The 17,438-nt window shown below is 42.6% G+C and overlaps 1 protein-coding gene across 2 annotated transcripts in view; it reads right to left on the bottom strand.

The window, feature by feature from the left end:
• The window catches only part of SLC16A10 (solute carrier family 16 member 10), a 93,137-nt gene extending 77,770 nt beyond the window's left edge, over positions 1-15,367 (bottom strand). Inside the window, exon 1 of one of the 2 annotated variants that reach the window (XM_052781281.1) lies at positions 14,796-15,367. In XM_052781281.1, coding sequence (XP_052637241.1) covers positions 14,796-15,189 — 394 coding nt within the window. In that variant the 5' untranslated portion in view covers positions 15,190-15,367. The remainder of the gene's footprint in view (positions 1-14,795) is intronic. The other variant, XM_052781280.1, reaches the window with a different exon arrangement.
• Positions 15,368-17,438: the final 2,071 nt, after the last annotated feature.

Genomic DNA, 17,438 nt, shown 5'->3' with positions numbered 1-17,438 from the left:
ATTTATGATTTTTAGCACATGCCAGAAATAACTACTGAGGGCAAGAATGCAACTATAATACTTCAAACTGATACTCCTTAAATTGGGGACAAGCATAGGAACAGGCTAGCTCTAAAATCCTATGGTACTGTGTTCTATCACAAAACATTTGTGATCCTTGTCTTACTAAATTGACATTCATTACTTAAAGAATTTCAAAGAACCTGTGCCTGTCTAAGCTAAACAAACTGCACATAGAAAAAGGCTTTACAATTACGAAGTGACTTCATAAAAAAATGGAGAGAGTAGCTAAAGGGCAAAAAGTAACTGCTAAAACAGATGACAATGCCAACAGCAAAGCATAGCTGTAGTGAGAAGCAGTATAAATCAACTTGGAAGATAAGAGCTTACACAAGCAACTAAATCTGTGTGGATGCAGCATTCTGACTAGAGTGGCTTAACAAGACATATCCTACCTTTAAAATAAGCAGATTGATTTTTGATCTCTTTGATCTCTTCTTCACCAGCACTAACACTTGGTGGAGGCTCCTTCCTTCCTCTGCATTTACACTAGTCCCAAGCTCCCCCTCACTTCAACTATCTTTGTGTAATCACTGCTAAGCCATTCTCTAACCACCTCTCAGATTCCCACTGAACATCTGTGCACTCCCCCAATCACCAACCCACTCCTCAATGTCTTTGTGTTACACAAAGCTACGCTCAACACTTCACTAAAAGGTTGGCCACTACAGGCACTCATTCAAGAAAATGAAGAATTTTATTAATTATGCAGTTTCACTTAGTGCCAAGATTACCTTAAAATTAATTGATCACACTCCCAAGCTCTGAGGGTTTTTTGCACAAAGACAGGAGGTAGTTCTGGTGGTAATGGCATGGGGAGGAGCCTGAGAGAAAAGCAATTAGTTTATAGCCCTTATGATTCTTTTATCAGGAAATTTAAAGTTAAGAAAAAGTAGAGCTTACAAACTGATGGAGAGCCCTGCATTACAGAGCAGACACACTGCCTTTGCCAAAAATAAGAGTAGGCAGTGAGGGTGTATAGCTTGTTAGGAAACTGGTAAAAGTATACACAAGACAGAATAGTTGTTAGAGGGCAACCTCTCCCCCTCCTCTAGTTGAAAGGTTTATGGGCTTTTATGTCACATATGTATAAAATTAACAACACATTCCTATTAAGCAGGATGCAGAGCAAAAGTCAAAGATGCATCTTAAGCTCCAGAACAGGAAATATTATCAGGATTGATTTTTAAGTATATTAACATGTATTTTACCAGAATCATCACTTGTTTATAACACAGGAAACAGTGCCAAAAACTGTGTGGACAAAATCTGGCATTTAATGTCTTAAAAGGAAAACAAGTATGATTTACTTAATTTCTGAGAAGATCCAATATATCTACTGATCAGCTACCATCACACCAGCCAGAGATTCACAAGCTAGTCACCTTGTTCACGTTACTGTTACTAGCCATTTCTAAGGCTAAATATGACCACTCTCAATTATCTGTTAAAGTCCATTGAGCCTCCCCTATTTCAGATTTTAGTTTAATACACAAAAGAAAAGCAGTGACCAGGTTTTAAGCCATTATGACCAAGCTACGGTATCTCAGTCACAGAAATTGTTCTCTTCCAGAAAACCAGAAATAAGTAAGTTGAAGAGGAATTACAGAACAGTTCATGCAGTGCTCTAGAGAGCTCTGCAAAAGCTTAAGAAAGCAGAGCTTTAACTTTTTTTTTTTAAAGAAATGTCCTGATAAAAAACAATGAAAGCCTTCCCATTCTAAGAAAACCATTTGTAATAACCAGCATCTTCTGCACAGTAAGCACTAACCAGCAATCTCTCAGGCTGAGTTCCTATCCCAAAGAACTAGCACTCAGTTTCCAGAGAATCCACACTACTTAGAAACAAAAAGCTGTGAGAAATGCTAAGATTTATCACCTTCAGAAGGCAATGTAAAACTTGCAGCAAATTTTCATCTTGAAATTAAGTTTATACCTTTCTCATTCTGATCCTTGATTTGAAACCTACAGGACTGCTCTCACATTAAGAATCTACATCCTTTGTTTGAAACTGCCTACAACTGGACCTATGTGGTTGTTCTGGAATCTTAAAGACATGATACAATTTTTCACCTGGCTTTTAAATTTACTGTTTATAGCACCACGCTTACCATCTACCCTGATCAGTAAAATATGCATCTAGAAGACTGGTAGGTGGGATACCTCATAAAACAGGAAAGATACCTCAGTTGCTTTGCAGCAGCCATGACAGTATCCCAAAGAACAAGCAGCAGAGTAGTTTGTAGGATATCTGCCTGTCCCTACCTGTATTTTCCCCAATACAATTATCCTTAATACAGTTAAATTATTTACAAAATATTTAAAAATATTTTGACCAATTGCCAAAATAATACATGTTCAGCTAGAAAGATTAATACAGTATACAGTTGTTTTGTCACAGACCTTAATGTAGATACTGAACCTGTATCACATAACATACATTAATGTATTATACCACATGTACAAAAGATTAATACTGTAGCATGAATTACATGCAACATACTATTTTCTTTGCCTAATATTACAAAAAGCAATAAAAAAAATCGAGAACACCAGAGTTGCATCATGTTGACTAAACTTCTGACTGTGCATACAAATACTAACATGATCCATACCAATTTTGTGCAGTTCTACTCCAGCCTTCCTAGTAAGCTACCCAATTCTGTCCCCATCCCCCGCCCCCCCCCACCTTCAAGGGTCAGTGATTTCACTGCATGAAACTAAATGTTCATTAAACTGCAGCACTATGAACAAAAGACTTTGATATGTACAGAGGTGTAAAAAGCTGTTAATGCTCCATGCTTCAATTTGTAAAAAATGGGGTTACTCTGATAGGATTAGAAAATACATCTCAAGCTCGCACATTTTATTTAAGCTTTCGGAAAACTTCCTAGTGTTGATTTGATTTTCTAGATCACTGCCTGCACCCAGCAGTGTCAGAAATTATAAGTTGAGAGCTCTGATTTCTTTCAAGTTTGGAACACAACGTTGGGTTTTGAGGAGTGTAAGCTACATAAATATTTCAAAGGTAGGAAATTACTTGAAGGTATAAAAGAACAAAGGACAATTTCAAATTCACTTTCATATGCCAAAACCATAAAAGGTTTCTTTATACTACATACCTTCAGTTTTGTCACACACGTGACAACTTAAACCAATGAACTCAAGGGGCCACAGGAAGTATTTTTGCAAATTAATTGAAGGAGAACCCAAAAGTCATCATATAAATTGTACAGTCAAGATTTGAAAAATTATTATCTAGCAACACTACATTGACTTTCCAAGGCTGTTACTCTGAACCATGACACATACTACTGACGCATGTCCAAAATATGCACCATAGTTCAGGTTCTCGATTTCAATCTCACTGGCTTTGAGGTTAATAGCACCTTTATCTAAAGCACCATTACCACACCTCCTTTCCTCTCAAAAAAAATAAGCAGCATTATATAGCAGCTGATGTCATCAACCAGTTCAAACCACTTTGAAACTACTATACTATGCACTAAACATGGAACAAATTGACAATTAAGTAGGCTTTCAATCTCACCTATGTAACCCATTGAGATTATTCCAACCGCAGCATGTTCTCCATCATGACTAATTATAACACAGCATCAGGTTACTGTCCAAGAAAGCCCTGGCTATGTGGCCCAAGAACACTCAGTACTTCCAATTCTTTTGATAGGAGATACAGGCCTCCTTGGGCAAACCAAATTGGTTTTTGTTTTACACAAATGTTCTTGTTGAACAACTGTTCATTCTGTATACTGCTTAGCTGCCATCCAGACTCTAGTCTAGAGCAAACTAAGCAACTCCTTCAGAGACATCTGGATAGTACATGCCTGGGTATAGAAAATAAGACAAGAGTCACAACAGTCAGCCCAAGGACATCAGGGGGCTCTGGAGTGCCAATACCAGAGACAGCACAGACAAAAACCTCCAAAGATATGGCCCATCTCAACATTCACTGAGGATCACTTTTTAATGAATACTAACATTCTCTTTTCTTCTTTAATTCTTTGGCTCTTAAGCATTCAATGCAATACAGTAAGAGCTCAAACTAGGACTTCTCTGATTAGAAGAATCCCTTTTTGGTGTTGCAGTTAAGAATTGGGGGGGGGGGGGGGGGGGGGCAAAAAGAGCAGCTTTCCTACCTTGTACACAAGAACACTATTCCTGGTCATCATATAATGAACTTGCAACTATCAAAGCTGTGTTTTGTTCCAAAAGAAAGGACTGTTCATTCCTTCCAGACTACAGAAGCAGACAGCTTAAGATCACAGTTTATTTAGAACATTCTACCTTAGTGTTTTATCCTTGCTCAGAGTTACAGCATTGATAAAATAGAGTTAAAATTATAGAGTATTTTTAAAATCTGTCAACTGTGGTATCAACATACTTCTTTACAATGAACTAGAAAGATTTTGGGGGTACCTACCCAATACATTTTCTATTTGGAACCTTATTATTGAAGCATCTTGAAAAACGGGCTAAAACCCAGACCACGAGCCAGAAGACAATCCTTATTGCCCATTTTACAAGCCATTTCCAAGAGGACAATAGTTAGAGGCTAATGGAATTAATAGCTAGCATGTTTTAAATTACTTATTATTTCTCATACATATATGTTCTTAAAAATGCAAAAGAAAAAACTCTTCTGAGGTACTTTGAACATACACATAAAGTACAGCTCTACTGAACGAAGCACACTGCAGAAGATAAATAGCCAAAGAATTCACTACTTCTGCTTATTAGAGGAAAAAGGCAACAAAAAAGTTGCTTTACAACTTGCAGTCCAAATACAACCCCACCATCTAAGGGAGACCAAGTTTCATGGGATTATAGACATGCTGCTGATAACAGCAAGAGGCTGGGCTCAACATCCCAGTAATCCTCTTCTGTGTGTGGGAACTAACACTGATGATTTTTAAATTGGTCCCATCCTTGCTAAAGGGCTGCTACTTTAACTTAGCTATTAGAACAAGTCATTCCTATCCGGTTCCCATGAAAATTAACAGCAAGATATAAAACAGAGATGCTATTATTGTAATAAATTATATTTCTGGAAGTAAAACAGATAATGTAAGATCACAAAGGAATGTTTTCTCATAGAATTATCCTTTCTGTACATATTTGCTGAAGGTTAAACTGCAGTAGTCTAAGGCTGCATTAACTGTGTATGTTCACAAAAAAAAAAGATTAAAAAATTTGTGGAAGACATGGAAGAACCTATATTATTCCTTCTGCCACAATGAGTGTTCTAAAATAAAGCAGTTACATTATGAGTGCTACATTAGCTTGGATGCAGGTAATCAGTCTATGTCCCTCCTTGTAGCTCACAGAGCAGAAGCAATTTCAAATTGGGCAATTACTTGCTAAGCATTATAGATGAATGTTTATTGGAAAACCTTATTTTCCTTAGCAACACACAGCAATCTAAGTTAGAATTTTATGAATATTCCTCTCATTTCAAAGCATGATCTTTGAGGTGTACAATTCTATTAAGTTTTTATTCATAATTCAGACCAACAAACCCTTTTTTTTCCCCCTATGATGATGTTACATTACATGAAGATTTGGAAAAAATTATCTTAAAAACCCAGACTAAGATTTACACAGGTAGTTCTGAAAACCAAACTGAAGAATTTATTTATTACATACATTTTGTTTAAAAGTAAAAGGCTAGAAAATATCAAGCATTCCAATTACAAAATTTTCTTAACATTTAACAAACTAAAGAAGCTTTCACGTGACTTACCAAATACTTATCCTCAAATGTTTTAAAAGTATTAATAAACTAAGCCATAAATCTAGAAATGAGGAATTGAAATACAGATTAGGATAATTTCCAAGCGTGTAACAATTCTACAGCTAAACCTGAACTGCCACTCAGTTCCTCAGTTACGCTTATCTGCATGTGGCTCTTCAAACAGTAAATAATATCTATGTAAAATTTAGAAAACATTAAATCCTAGATTTCATATGACTGTTGAACCCCTCACATTATGAAAGGGGCTGGCCTAGAGCACAGCTCTGACAGCACAGCCGAGGCAGCCAGATAGAGCAGTTTGCACAGCAGCTAGCCAACAGCAGGGCATACCAAAGAGGGCCAGCAGCTCTTCTCAGAACAGCAAACACTTGCTCAGCAGTGGTGCTGAGCCACAGGGCACAGGCCCCAGCAACCACTGGAGCAACTGTCCCTGTGACACCACAGGTCCCGACCCAGACTGCGGAAGGATGCATCCGAGCAGCTCTGGGGCCCCTCACCGAGGCAGCAGGCACCAGACTACTTGCCTGCAAGAGGTGTGTGCTGGTAGACTGTGTGTGTTACCAAGTGAAGGAAATGCAGGAGGAGGTCAGCACACTGCACAGAACAGCATGGCAAGAAAAGGATTGACTTTATCTTCTCCGAGACCCTGAAGCTTCACGAGTCTGAACACCCAACTAGGTTGAAGGAGGAGCAGGTAGTCTGCATATTACTGTTGTCCTGGTTTCAGCTGGGATAGAGTTAACTGTCTTCCTAGTAGCTGGTACAGTGCTACGTTTTGAGTTCAGTATGCAAAGAATGTTGATAACACTGATGTCTTCAGTTGTTGCTCAGCAGCGTTTAGACTAATGTCAAGGATTTTTCAGCTTCTCATGCCCAGCCAGTGAGAAAGCTGGAGGGGCACAAGAAGTTGGCACAGGACACAGCCAGGGCACCTGACCCAAACTGGCCAACAGTGTATTCCATACCATGGGACATCCCATCCAGTATAGGAACGGGGAAGTGGGGGCGGGGAATCGCCGCTCAGGGGACTGGCTGGGTGTCGGTCAGCGGGTGGTGAGCAATTGCACTGCGCATCATTTGTACATTCCAATCCTTTCATTATTACTGTTGTCATTTTATTAGTGTTATCATTACCATTATTAGTTTCTTCTTTTCTGTTCTATTAAACCGTTCTTATCTCAACCCACGGGTTTTGCTTCTTTTCCCGATTTTCTTCCCCATCCCACTGGGTGGGGGGGAAGTGAGTGAGCGGCTGTGTGGTGTTTAGTTGCTGGCTGGGGTTAAACCACGACAACTGTGAATCCAGCACAGGGCTGCAAAGATGACCAAGGAATTGGAGCATCTGACATATGAGGAGAGGCTGAGAGAGGTGGGGTTGGCTAGGCTCAAGAAGAAAAGGCTGGGGGTGTGCATAAATACCTGAGAAGAGGAAGTAAAAAAAAAAAACCCACAAAAAACAAACACCACACAAACTGAGCCAAACTCTTCTCAGTGGTACTCCAACAAGAGGCAAGAGGCAATGGGCACAAACTAAAATACAGGAAATTCCATTTAAACATAAGAAAAATCTTTTTCACTGTGAGGGTGGTTGAACACTGACACAAGTCACCCACAGAGGCTGTGGAGTCTCCATCCTTGGAGATGGTCAAAACCCAACTGGGCAAGGTCCTCAGCAGCCTGCTCCAGTAGACCTTGCTCCAAGCAGAGAGGTAACAACCTTAATCATTTTGTTATCATCTGTAATTACTGAATTAACTCAAACTGGCTAAAAGAATAAATAGATTAATTATGCTATAATAGTTTGAGAACGGTGTACCACATTTCTTCATGCAAAGCTAGTAACTGAGTAAAAGGAAGAGAGACCAATAACATTTAAACTTCAAGTTGGCCTTCAACAACACCCCTCTCAAGAGGCTAAAGAAATCAAATCATGAGAAAAGAGAATATTATTGTGAAACTGGAAGTGTCTGGAGGCAAAGCAGACTAAGTTAAAAGATAAAATCTTTAGAGATAGGCAAAAAGCACTAAGCACTGGTACATCTTGCTAAGTCAAAGAAGAGAGTCTGTTAATAAACATATAGATTTTGCTGACTTCCTCTTTAGACAGCATTTATTTAGGTCAACTCAAAAAGTCAGAAAGGGATTTGAGGAACCTTAAAGAATGGTAGCCAAAATGGATGAGTAAGAAGACAGTGAACAGACTACAGGGACCAATTAAACAAAACAAAGTTGAAGAGTAAGGAGCAATACACACTGGAAAACTTCAAAGTCAACTAAACTCCACTGAATGCAGGTAGTACTAAAAGCAGCAAGAAAAACATTACATTATTTAAAATAATGCAAACTAGATAGCACAATGTCATCATAGTACATCATGCCATGCCAAAAAACAGCAAAGCCTCATTTGGAATATGACACACAGTACCTTTCTTCTCCATATTTCAGAAGGTTATAGAAGCATAAGAAACAATAACAAAGAAATAACATTAACTGAGAGTACAAAAAACATTCCACATGGAACAAAACTGTTAATACTTGAAAGATTTGTCCAAGGAAAAGACATAAGGAGACACATGCATGAAAAAAAAAAATATATATACACACATACACCAGGCCCAAGCCACTTTGTCTGAAAGCAAAGTGGCAGATGACAGACCAGCAAGCCATCTAGGTAAAGTATGTTCAAAATGAAGGACAAAAGTTTCTTCTGCTACTTGGAAACCAAGTTTGAGTTTTAATCCATCTGCAGAACAGTCTAAGCACATGATACTGCTGGTTACTTGGATTAGAAATGAGAGTGCTCAATAAAAAGATTTTACATACACCCTTTAGAAATTGCCATTCAAGGATGAGACTGGAAAACAGTCAGTTTTAACACCATCTTAAGAACCATCAAACAAGGCATTTCTCTTATGAATGAAAAATAAGCTAAATATAAAGTTTCATTTTAACACTTTCACTTAATTTTTTTAAAGATGTTTTAAACTGTCTTAACATCACATTTAAAAACTCTTTCATTACTTTGACATTATTATGATTTAACAGTGATGTAGCATAGCTACAGGCAGGCACTAAACTACATTTAGCTTTTTAATGTCATACCAATGTAATAGCTTTAAGGGAACACCTTTGTTGATAAGATTACACTAACAGCAAATTATTCTGCAGGACATTCAATACCATTTTGCTTTCATCCAACTTTTCACCTCATGAATAAATTACAGTAAAAGCTTAATATTTAGGTGCATTTGGTTGAAGATTTGAGAGGATAGTTTTGTCTGAAAGGCAGCACACAAAAGCTCATAACTTGAGGCATGTGCATTAATGCAGAGTGGTGGCAATAGCCAGCCATCTTCAGATTTTTATAGGGATGTTTCATCCCTGTGAAATTAAAGTACTGCCTCTAAAGAAGCCCACAAAAATAAATTGTTAAATAGCTGTCAGACACATTAGTAATATTATTCTAACTAAGCAACATGTTGCAAGTTAATCTGCAATTGGAACAGGAAGAGATCTAACCAATGTGAATTCTAACAAGAAAAACACAAAAAGACAACCTAACTGTCAGGCACAAGGCTAATCAGTCTGCAAACCAGTTAAAGAGAAATGCTCCAGAGCTGGAGGCATCAAGATACATGCGCATGTGTGTATGCATGAACAGTAGTGCCATTAACTATTCTGTCCTAAAGAGAGACAGCATACTAAAGAAACTACATTTATCTTTCCACTTTGACCTAGTCATAATTTCAGCTACTCCAGAGTCTTCATTTACATACATATTTATAACCACAAAGCCAAGTCAAAAGAGTACAAAAACATGACTGGAGCTGAATAAAATGAATCATTATTTTTACAGCAGGTTAGTTTTCAGCCAATCTGCTCCCATTGCCGGTTCCCTGCACTGGCTTCAATGGCCACACAAACATGGGAAGGCAGGCAGACTACAGCAGCACTGATATCCATCAGTCCAAGTTTTTGTGGAACTACATCCTTCATTGCAATGTAATCCTTATTGACCAAACTGTTACATAGTAGTGTGCTTTCTTGTACCTCACACAAATTACAGTTGCGTGCTCTGATAACTTCCATGCTCCAAATTTGATTTATTTCTTCTTTTTCTCTCTTTTTTTTTTTTAAGAAGTCAGCTGCTCTCTCATAAGCCATGTGACAGTTCCAGCTTGCCAAGCTTCCCAATTTACTGGAAACCACATGCCATAATATTAGAGATGAAAGTGTGATTTTGAAGGACAGTTGCAGAAAGTGAATGATAATGAAAATGCTGATAGTGTTTTTATCTCTTAAGAAAGCTCAGGAAGATAGCAAAAGATTCAAGGAAAGAGTAAAGGAAAAACTTCAAACTGTCCTATTAAATTGAAAAGCCAGCCCTGCTCAGCAAAATTAAGTTACCATATATGGTAGCGGTTCACTTGTTCTCAACACTTGCAGATCTTTGTAGTCATCCAAAATTATTTTCACAGTATCCGAGTTATGGCCTGGGTATGACAGCAAAGGCAGAATTCTCCTCCCTGCCCTATCTATTGGGCCCGCAACAATCCAGCTCCAAGAGTCCCGATGGTGCTGATGGTGTTAAGCCAGCTCAATGAACTACCAATCATTCTGATACCCAGATACGTCACCAAAGGCTGCACCTTACAAAGTCAAACCAAGGTAGATACATATGAGCACACAGATGACCAGTTCAGGCCAGCTGATGCACTGTCTTCTAATAACACTTGCTAACACAACACAAACATGAGGATGCAGAACAGTAATAACAGTATATACTCTTGTGCAAGGCTATTTGTATAAGTGAAGGTGAACAAACATACAGAGAATAATCCAGTGGAGTTACAGAACCAGCATTGTAAATCATAGAACAAGAAGTAACTGAACTAGTAGAACTAGTATTTTTATCTACCTTTTTTTTTTTTTTTTTTTTTTTAAGTAAAACCCAGTATTTTTGTCTCTGTTGATACTAGTATCTTAGTATTTATTTGCCTTTTGAAGACAGGTATGTGTACATACACACACAAAAACCTATACAGTAGAGGCGTCTATCAAGAGAGCACAACACAGGACTGGATGGGGCTCACACACCAGATCTCTAACCGAGATAACCGGGGGGCTGGCTCAGTGCTCCACGTCCCTCTGTGCCAATGCCAACAGGGACAGGAACCAAGGGCTCTTCCTGCCAGAACCTGGACCGGCCCCAGGGCCCGATCCTTCCCCTTCAAGGACAATCAGACTACAGCTGCGTTTGTACGCTAGAGGCCTACTAGGTCTGCCCCATTTCCAAGGACTAAGAGCCTCCTGTATTTCATTGCCATTGTGTTTTTCCACCCAACTTGTTCCTCAAACACAATGGACTATAAACAACAAACAGTAGTTTCCTGAGACTTCAGGCACACCTTTCTAGAAGTTTTATACTTATGTTGGGGGCTTTTCCTCTTCTGTAGTTGTGCATCAATTAGCTTTTGAACAAAAAACTGGCTACACAAGGAAACAATGGAAATGCTTACACAGTGCACTACCAAAGAAACAAGCTTTTTACTAATGTGAATACCAAAATAGTGTATACTAGTCATGTTCAAAATTTTTTATAAAAAATATGAATTATAATTAGATGCCCCTTGAGGACGTTTGTGAACCCTCTATAACCCACAGCACAAGTTTTTCCATTAACATTCCTAAATCCTGCAATAAGGTTACAGTTACTAATCTTATTTATCCATTGCTGATGCTACATTCTGGAGACAGCCTCACTGCCTAGCCTGTACTTTTGGTTCCCTCCAGTTCTTATCTGCAAGGCAGAGTCGCTTCTTGACTGCATTGTCCTCCCTACTGCCTCCTCCCATTTTGCCTTTCATACTGATAAATATCTATCCATCTACTAAAAATAACAAAAATAGCACATACTATGATTCCTTCCCATTTTGCCTTACATAGGGATAGGCATCCATTCAGAGGTTACAAAATGTTATTAAGAGATAACAAAAATAGCACATACTTATATATATAGACTACTTAATTCCTCTTTTTGAGGAAAACACCAGGCAAGAGACAACTACTGACTGGTCCCAGAAGAACAGGCACACAAAAACATCTGGCAACAGCTAAGTACTCTTGCAGGTAAAAAAAGTTGAATACTGTGGTACTCTGGATCAACTGCAAGATTCCACAGGCACCTGGGGTCCCAGGAGAGATTATCATGCCTCTCAAAAAATCAGCATTCCAGATTTTAAAGAAATTTTTTTTTCAGAAGGATTAGAATATTAAACTTTGTATTCCAAGGCAAAACCACACAGCGAGAATATTTTCGTTACAAATCCCAGTTTTCAAATTCATTCAACCTGACTCAGTTTTCACTGCCAGTTTTGAGTCACAATCAGACCTAACACAAGAGACTAACTAGATTAAGTACTATAATCAATACCATGGAAATGACCAGCCTAGGGTTTTCTCTAACGCTAAAATCATACTGACTTTATCCCATTAGTCATTCTTTTCCTTTCTACAGCACGCCACCTAATCCATCAGCGTTCAATAAGAGCTACATTAAGTGCAATTTGCCATTTCTGATCATAGCTCCCCTTCATGGCAAGCTAAATATTGTATCAGAATCTGTTTAGTTCAGTTCACAGTTGGTCCTATCTTCAAGAAGATAAAAAATAGCAGACATCTTCTAGGCGATGAAGTTCAACATTAAGAAACAAAAATTTCTGTTTAACAGCTGCTGCTCAGCCCTTATGGTGCCCAGACTGATTAAGGTACTTTCAGGTATTAAAAGGAAGGATACCCTTTTATACCCTTTTATCTGCTGTTCTGCTATTTACAGGAGGCACTTTTGTATTTGCAGTCCTCCTTCACATGCACACAAGTCACCTAGTCAAGGCAACTATCTCATGCTATTTCCCCCAACTTAAACCCATCTGGATTTAAAAAAGCAAAATGAGTGTCTTCTGCATTACCCAAACCAGAGCACATCTGACAGAGCAGAACAAAATGCAGCTGTAGCTTTTTTTTTTTAATAAAATAAAAAAAGAAGTGGTGCAGGAGGTGCTGGCTGCATCCAGGATTCAGAATTCTTCCTGCTCTTCTAAGCAGAACGCAAAACAACTAGGCTCTAAAGCCATTTTTTTTCCCCACTTTTTTCTGCAGTTGGGCAAATTTTCAAAAACATAGGTGGAGCACACCCACAATCTCACCTCACTTAAACACCAGTGGTGCAATTAGGCTTCTGGAAGGTAAGAGAGAGTAATTTCAATCCTCCTCTTGATTACTTTGACTACTGCACTATTACCTAAAAGTCAATTATTTTTTTAAGACTAGTTTGAGAGACCATTACTAGAGAACCAGATCCTCAGAAAATGCAATTACACCTCTGTACCATGAACAGACAAGAGTATCAACCACACATATGTTTCTGCATTTCTGACTGGCCAGTGGCTCCCAGGTCAGCATGCAAATGTTCACAGCATCTCCTCCAAACAACTGCATTCTTCTCCTGCACGGGCTAAGGAGCCTACTAAGTATCCTACTCTTGGATACGCGTTTCCCTACTGTGAAGCAGGCACTGCCACACCTGGTGTGTAGACATACATAGCTTCCCATCTTTCTAGCTCAAGAACACCGAGCAATACAGCTTGTACATCACCACAAACAGTCCAAACGCTGGAAAGCACATCACTTAAAGCTCCACCACAGCTTTCCAGCTTGCTTTCTTCAGTCTAAACACCTGCCCTGGTTTTCTACTTCAGAAAAGAATATTAAGTCAGGGGAGGACATTTAGCTTCTTTGACTCTTGCATCTCAACTTTAGGCCCACTTATCCTGGTATCAAGGAAGACATAAATTTCAAAACTCTTTTAAAGGTCCGTAACACTGAGAAAACTTCCTAGAAGGTTTACACCTCTGCAGGGCTACATAGCTGTAACACCTTTTTTAGTAAGGAAAAAACCATAAAAGACAATGACGGTTTTTTAATATTTCATTTCAATATTTTACTATGTAAGCTACCTTTTAAATAAGCCAATTTTATTATTTACTATAATAAATTATTATAATTATTAATTCGTTATTATTGGGAAAGCCAAAAACCACATTTCCTCGGCTTACAAAGTCAAAGCACAAGACACTTTTCAAAGAGAGCTTACATAAAATAAATATATGCTCACCTTTGAATTAATCGATACTTATGTGCCTAGAACGACTTAGATCAGTCATGGTAGAGTGGCGATTTGATTGCGATAGCGCTGTTATGTCTTTAGAGTTTAGTAAACATCATTAACTTCACTGGTGAGTTTGAGGATATCGGTTACAGCAGTAAACCCGCCCACCGAAATGCTGGGTTTGGCAACCGTTAAGCCCATTCTTGACATCAATTTTAAGTGCCACTACACCCCACTGTTAATTTAGACTAATCGTTAGGCTAACGGGGGCAGGGGAATAAAACTTTGTGGGACCAAGAGTACGCATTTTTCCCCACAATGCACGATGACAGATGCCTAAAAATACTGCTGTGGAAGGAGTCAGCGTACACCTGCTTCTCTCCCTGCAGCTTCTCCCCAGATGTCCCAGGAGCTTGCTGCCCCGAGCCCTGCCTCTGGGGCACGGCTGTGAGCACAAACCCTCGCAGGGCGGAGAGAGGAGTTCCTCTTCGCCTCGATGAAACCGTATTTCCGAGTCCCTCAGCCCAGCCCCACGTGTTTGCGGCGGGAAGACTCCGGCCCGGCGCGGAGGGGTCCCGCTGCCTGCGGACAGCGAGGCGGGACGGGCGGCAGCCGCCCCCCCCCCCCCCCCCCCCCGGACAGCCCCGCGGGGCACGGACGCTGACAGCCGGAGCGGCCGCACCGCTGGCAGCGAGAGCTACCGGCCGGGGCACCTTCTCCGCCCGGGCCGGGGAAGGCCCGAAGCGGAAAGGGCTGGAAGCCGCCACCCCGACCCCTTCCCTCGCCGCCCCTCACCTGTTTTGAACGCCAGCTGCTTGTCCTCGCCGCCGCCGAAGAGCTGGAGCATGGAGACGAAGAGGACCCCGCACGAGTTCTGGATGCCGAAGACGGCGCCGTTGCACCACATGGCGGCCAGCATCACCACCCAGCCCCAGCCGCCCTCGGGGGGCTCGGCCGCCGCCGCCGCGCTCCCGGGGCAGCCCGCGCTGCCGGGGGCCTCCGTCGCCGCCCGGGACCGGGCCCCGCTCTCGCCGCCCGGCGCGGCCGGGCCGCCGCTGCCGGGGCACCATTGGCCGCCGTTCTCCCGCCGCGGCTCCGCTACCGTCGCCGCCGGCGGGCCGGGTAGGGGGGCGGCGGCAGCGGGGTCCCCCGCGCCCTGCGGCGCCAGCTGCTCGCTCACCGGCGCCATCCTCAGCCGCGGAGCGGAGCGGGCACGGTGCGACACCCTCCCCGCGCGCCGCTCCCGCCTTCCTCCTCCTCCTCGCGGCCCCGGCCCGCCTCAGCCCCTCGCCGCGGGAGCTGCGGGCATCCTGCGGCGCTGGGTCTGTTGCCGGTCGGTCGGGGTGTGTGCGAGCGAGGCCGCCCCGCCGCTCGCTCGCTCCCGCCCCACACACACGCACCCCTGCTCTTCCCGCCGAGGGGTGACCCGCCGCCGCTTTATTTTAAAAGGGGGGCTCCCGTGGGGGCGTCAGCGGCACGAGGGCTTTCCTCCGCGCCGATTGGCTGAGGGAAGGGAGGCGGGGGAGGGAGGTGAAGCGACGCTCCCCTTCCCCCCCCCCCCGCGCCTCTTCAGCGGAGGGGGGGGGCGGGGCCGCGGCCCCTCGCCGCCGCGCAAGGGGAGGGGGGGGGGAGCGGGGGCGCGAGGCTGGCAGTCAAGAGTTAACGGCCGGCGCTCGTGCTGAGCGGGAGGGCGGGAGCCGCACGTCTCCCCACACAGAGACACACACACAGAGACACAGGTACCGCACGCTGCTCGCGCCAGCCGAGGCGGGGAGAGCAGTAAACAAGCCCCTGGCCCCGCTCCCAGAGCGAGCGAGTTCCCCGTGAGGCAGGGCAGTTACACCCAGCGGTGTCCCGCTGCGGCCACCCTTTCTGGGTAGCCGTGAAGCGAGGGAAAAGTCTGCAAGTCCCTCCCCGGCGGTTTGCTAACAAACACCCAAGGAAAGAAAAAAACACCCCAAAACGCTGAGCGAGGGGCCGCCCTCCGCGCCTCACACCCCGCCCGCGTGGGTTGACAGCCGTTGCTCTGGCCTCATGGCCGTTGCTCGGCCCTGCCCGGTGCTCGATGGCTTGCGGGGCCCTCTCCATCGCCCACCCTCCCTCTCGGGTGCTGGGCTGTCAGGCCCGGTGCGGAGGCACCCCGCTCCAGGGCTCTCGGGGCATCCGCCATCCTCGGGGAGCTGCGCTTGGGGACAGCTCTCCACCTCCCCTTGGGCCAGCCTTAGCACTTCGCCAGGGGTGACCATGGTGAAACCGTTTCTCCCTGCTTTTTGTCACAAAGGGAGAGAAAATACTGCACTTGCACACCTTACGAAATGTTTTTCCCGCTTGCACAGAGGCATCAGCTCTTGACCTTTGCTCCCCACAGCCAGCAAAGTGAGAAGATAGGAAAAGCTGAGGTCGGGGGTGTTAAATGACAAGCATTTTGACCAGTGATCCTGCTTCCAAACTCCAAGCCGCACATCTGTTCATGCGTTTGGCAGCTCCTCATGTTTTAAGCAGTTTGGGCCTGATGAGGAAGAGGAGCTTCTTGAAAGAAAATCAGCAGATTAAATCTGGATACTTCATCCCTCCCCACGAGACCTGGAGGGCTCAAAGCAGCCTCTTGCATTGGTATGCCACCCCCATTTCTTCCCTCAGAACCTGGGCTGCTACTGCTGCGTCTGTTGCGCCATCCAACTCCCCTGCCTGCCTGTTAAAGCCTCTTCCTCCTTTTTTGACCCTGAATCACTTTCTCCCTCCTACCTACCAGTTGGCCACATGGGGAAACAAAACTTAGTCCAAAACGAAGCACAGATTCTTAAGACCATGCCTCGTTCAGCACAAATTACTTAGTTGCTCCCCACGTGAAAAGTGGTAGCTAAAGAAAGAAAACCATATAATGACGTAATGAAAGCCTGTGTAATAATGCATATTGAATGGGTGTCAGCTTTAAGAATGCCTGGCTTTTAGAATTAATTGACCTTCGGATTTTTTATTTCGCATGTTTAGTGTCCTCCAATTTGTTTTAAAATAAGAATTTTTTTAAAAGGTTCACAAATACATTTATGATAGTAACAAAGTGCATTTTATAGATGCACTAATCTTCCTGCATACTCCCTTTGTCTTGTTATCCATGCCCATCTCAGTTAAACATAAAAACATTACACATACACATAAAACAGCAGTAGAATACGGAAAAAATAAAAGCCCGTAACAAAGCAAAATATAGCTGTGTGAAATACATAATAATTGTCAAAGGAAAGAGAGAACTTTTGGCCAACCATTGAAAAACACATCTGTTCCCACCAAGGAACAAGTTTTAATGCTTATGAAAAACCCCAGGCCTATCATAAACTTAAATATGCTCAGAATATTTCATAAGCAATTTAACATGCGAAAGTTAACGCTTCACATTCTCCAGCAAGTCTTTGTCCAGAGGCTGTTGGCCAAATCTGT

The sequence above is a fragment of the Harpia harpyja genome, chromosome 3 (genome assembly GCF_026419915.1).
Source record: "Harpia harpyja isolate bHarHar1 chromosome 3, bHarHar1 primary haplotype, whole genome shotgun sequence".
NCBI lineage: Eukaryota > Metazoa > Chordata > Aves > Accipitriformes > Accipitridae > Harpia > Harpia harpyja.
Note: the sequence above shows the minus strand (reverse complement) of the source record. Positions and strands in the feature narration are given on the sequence as shown.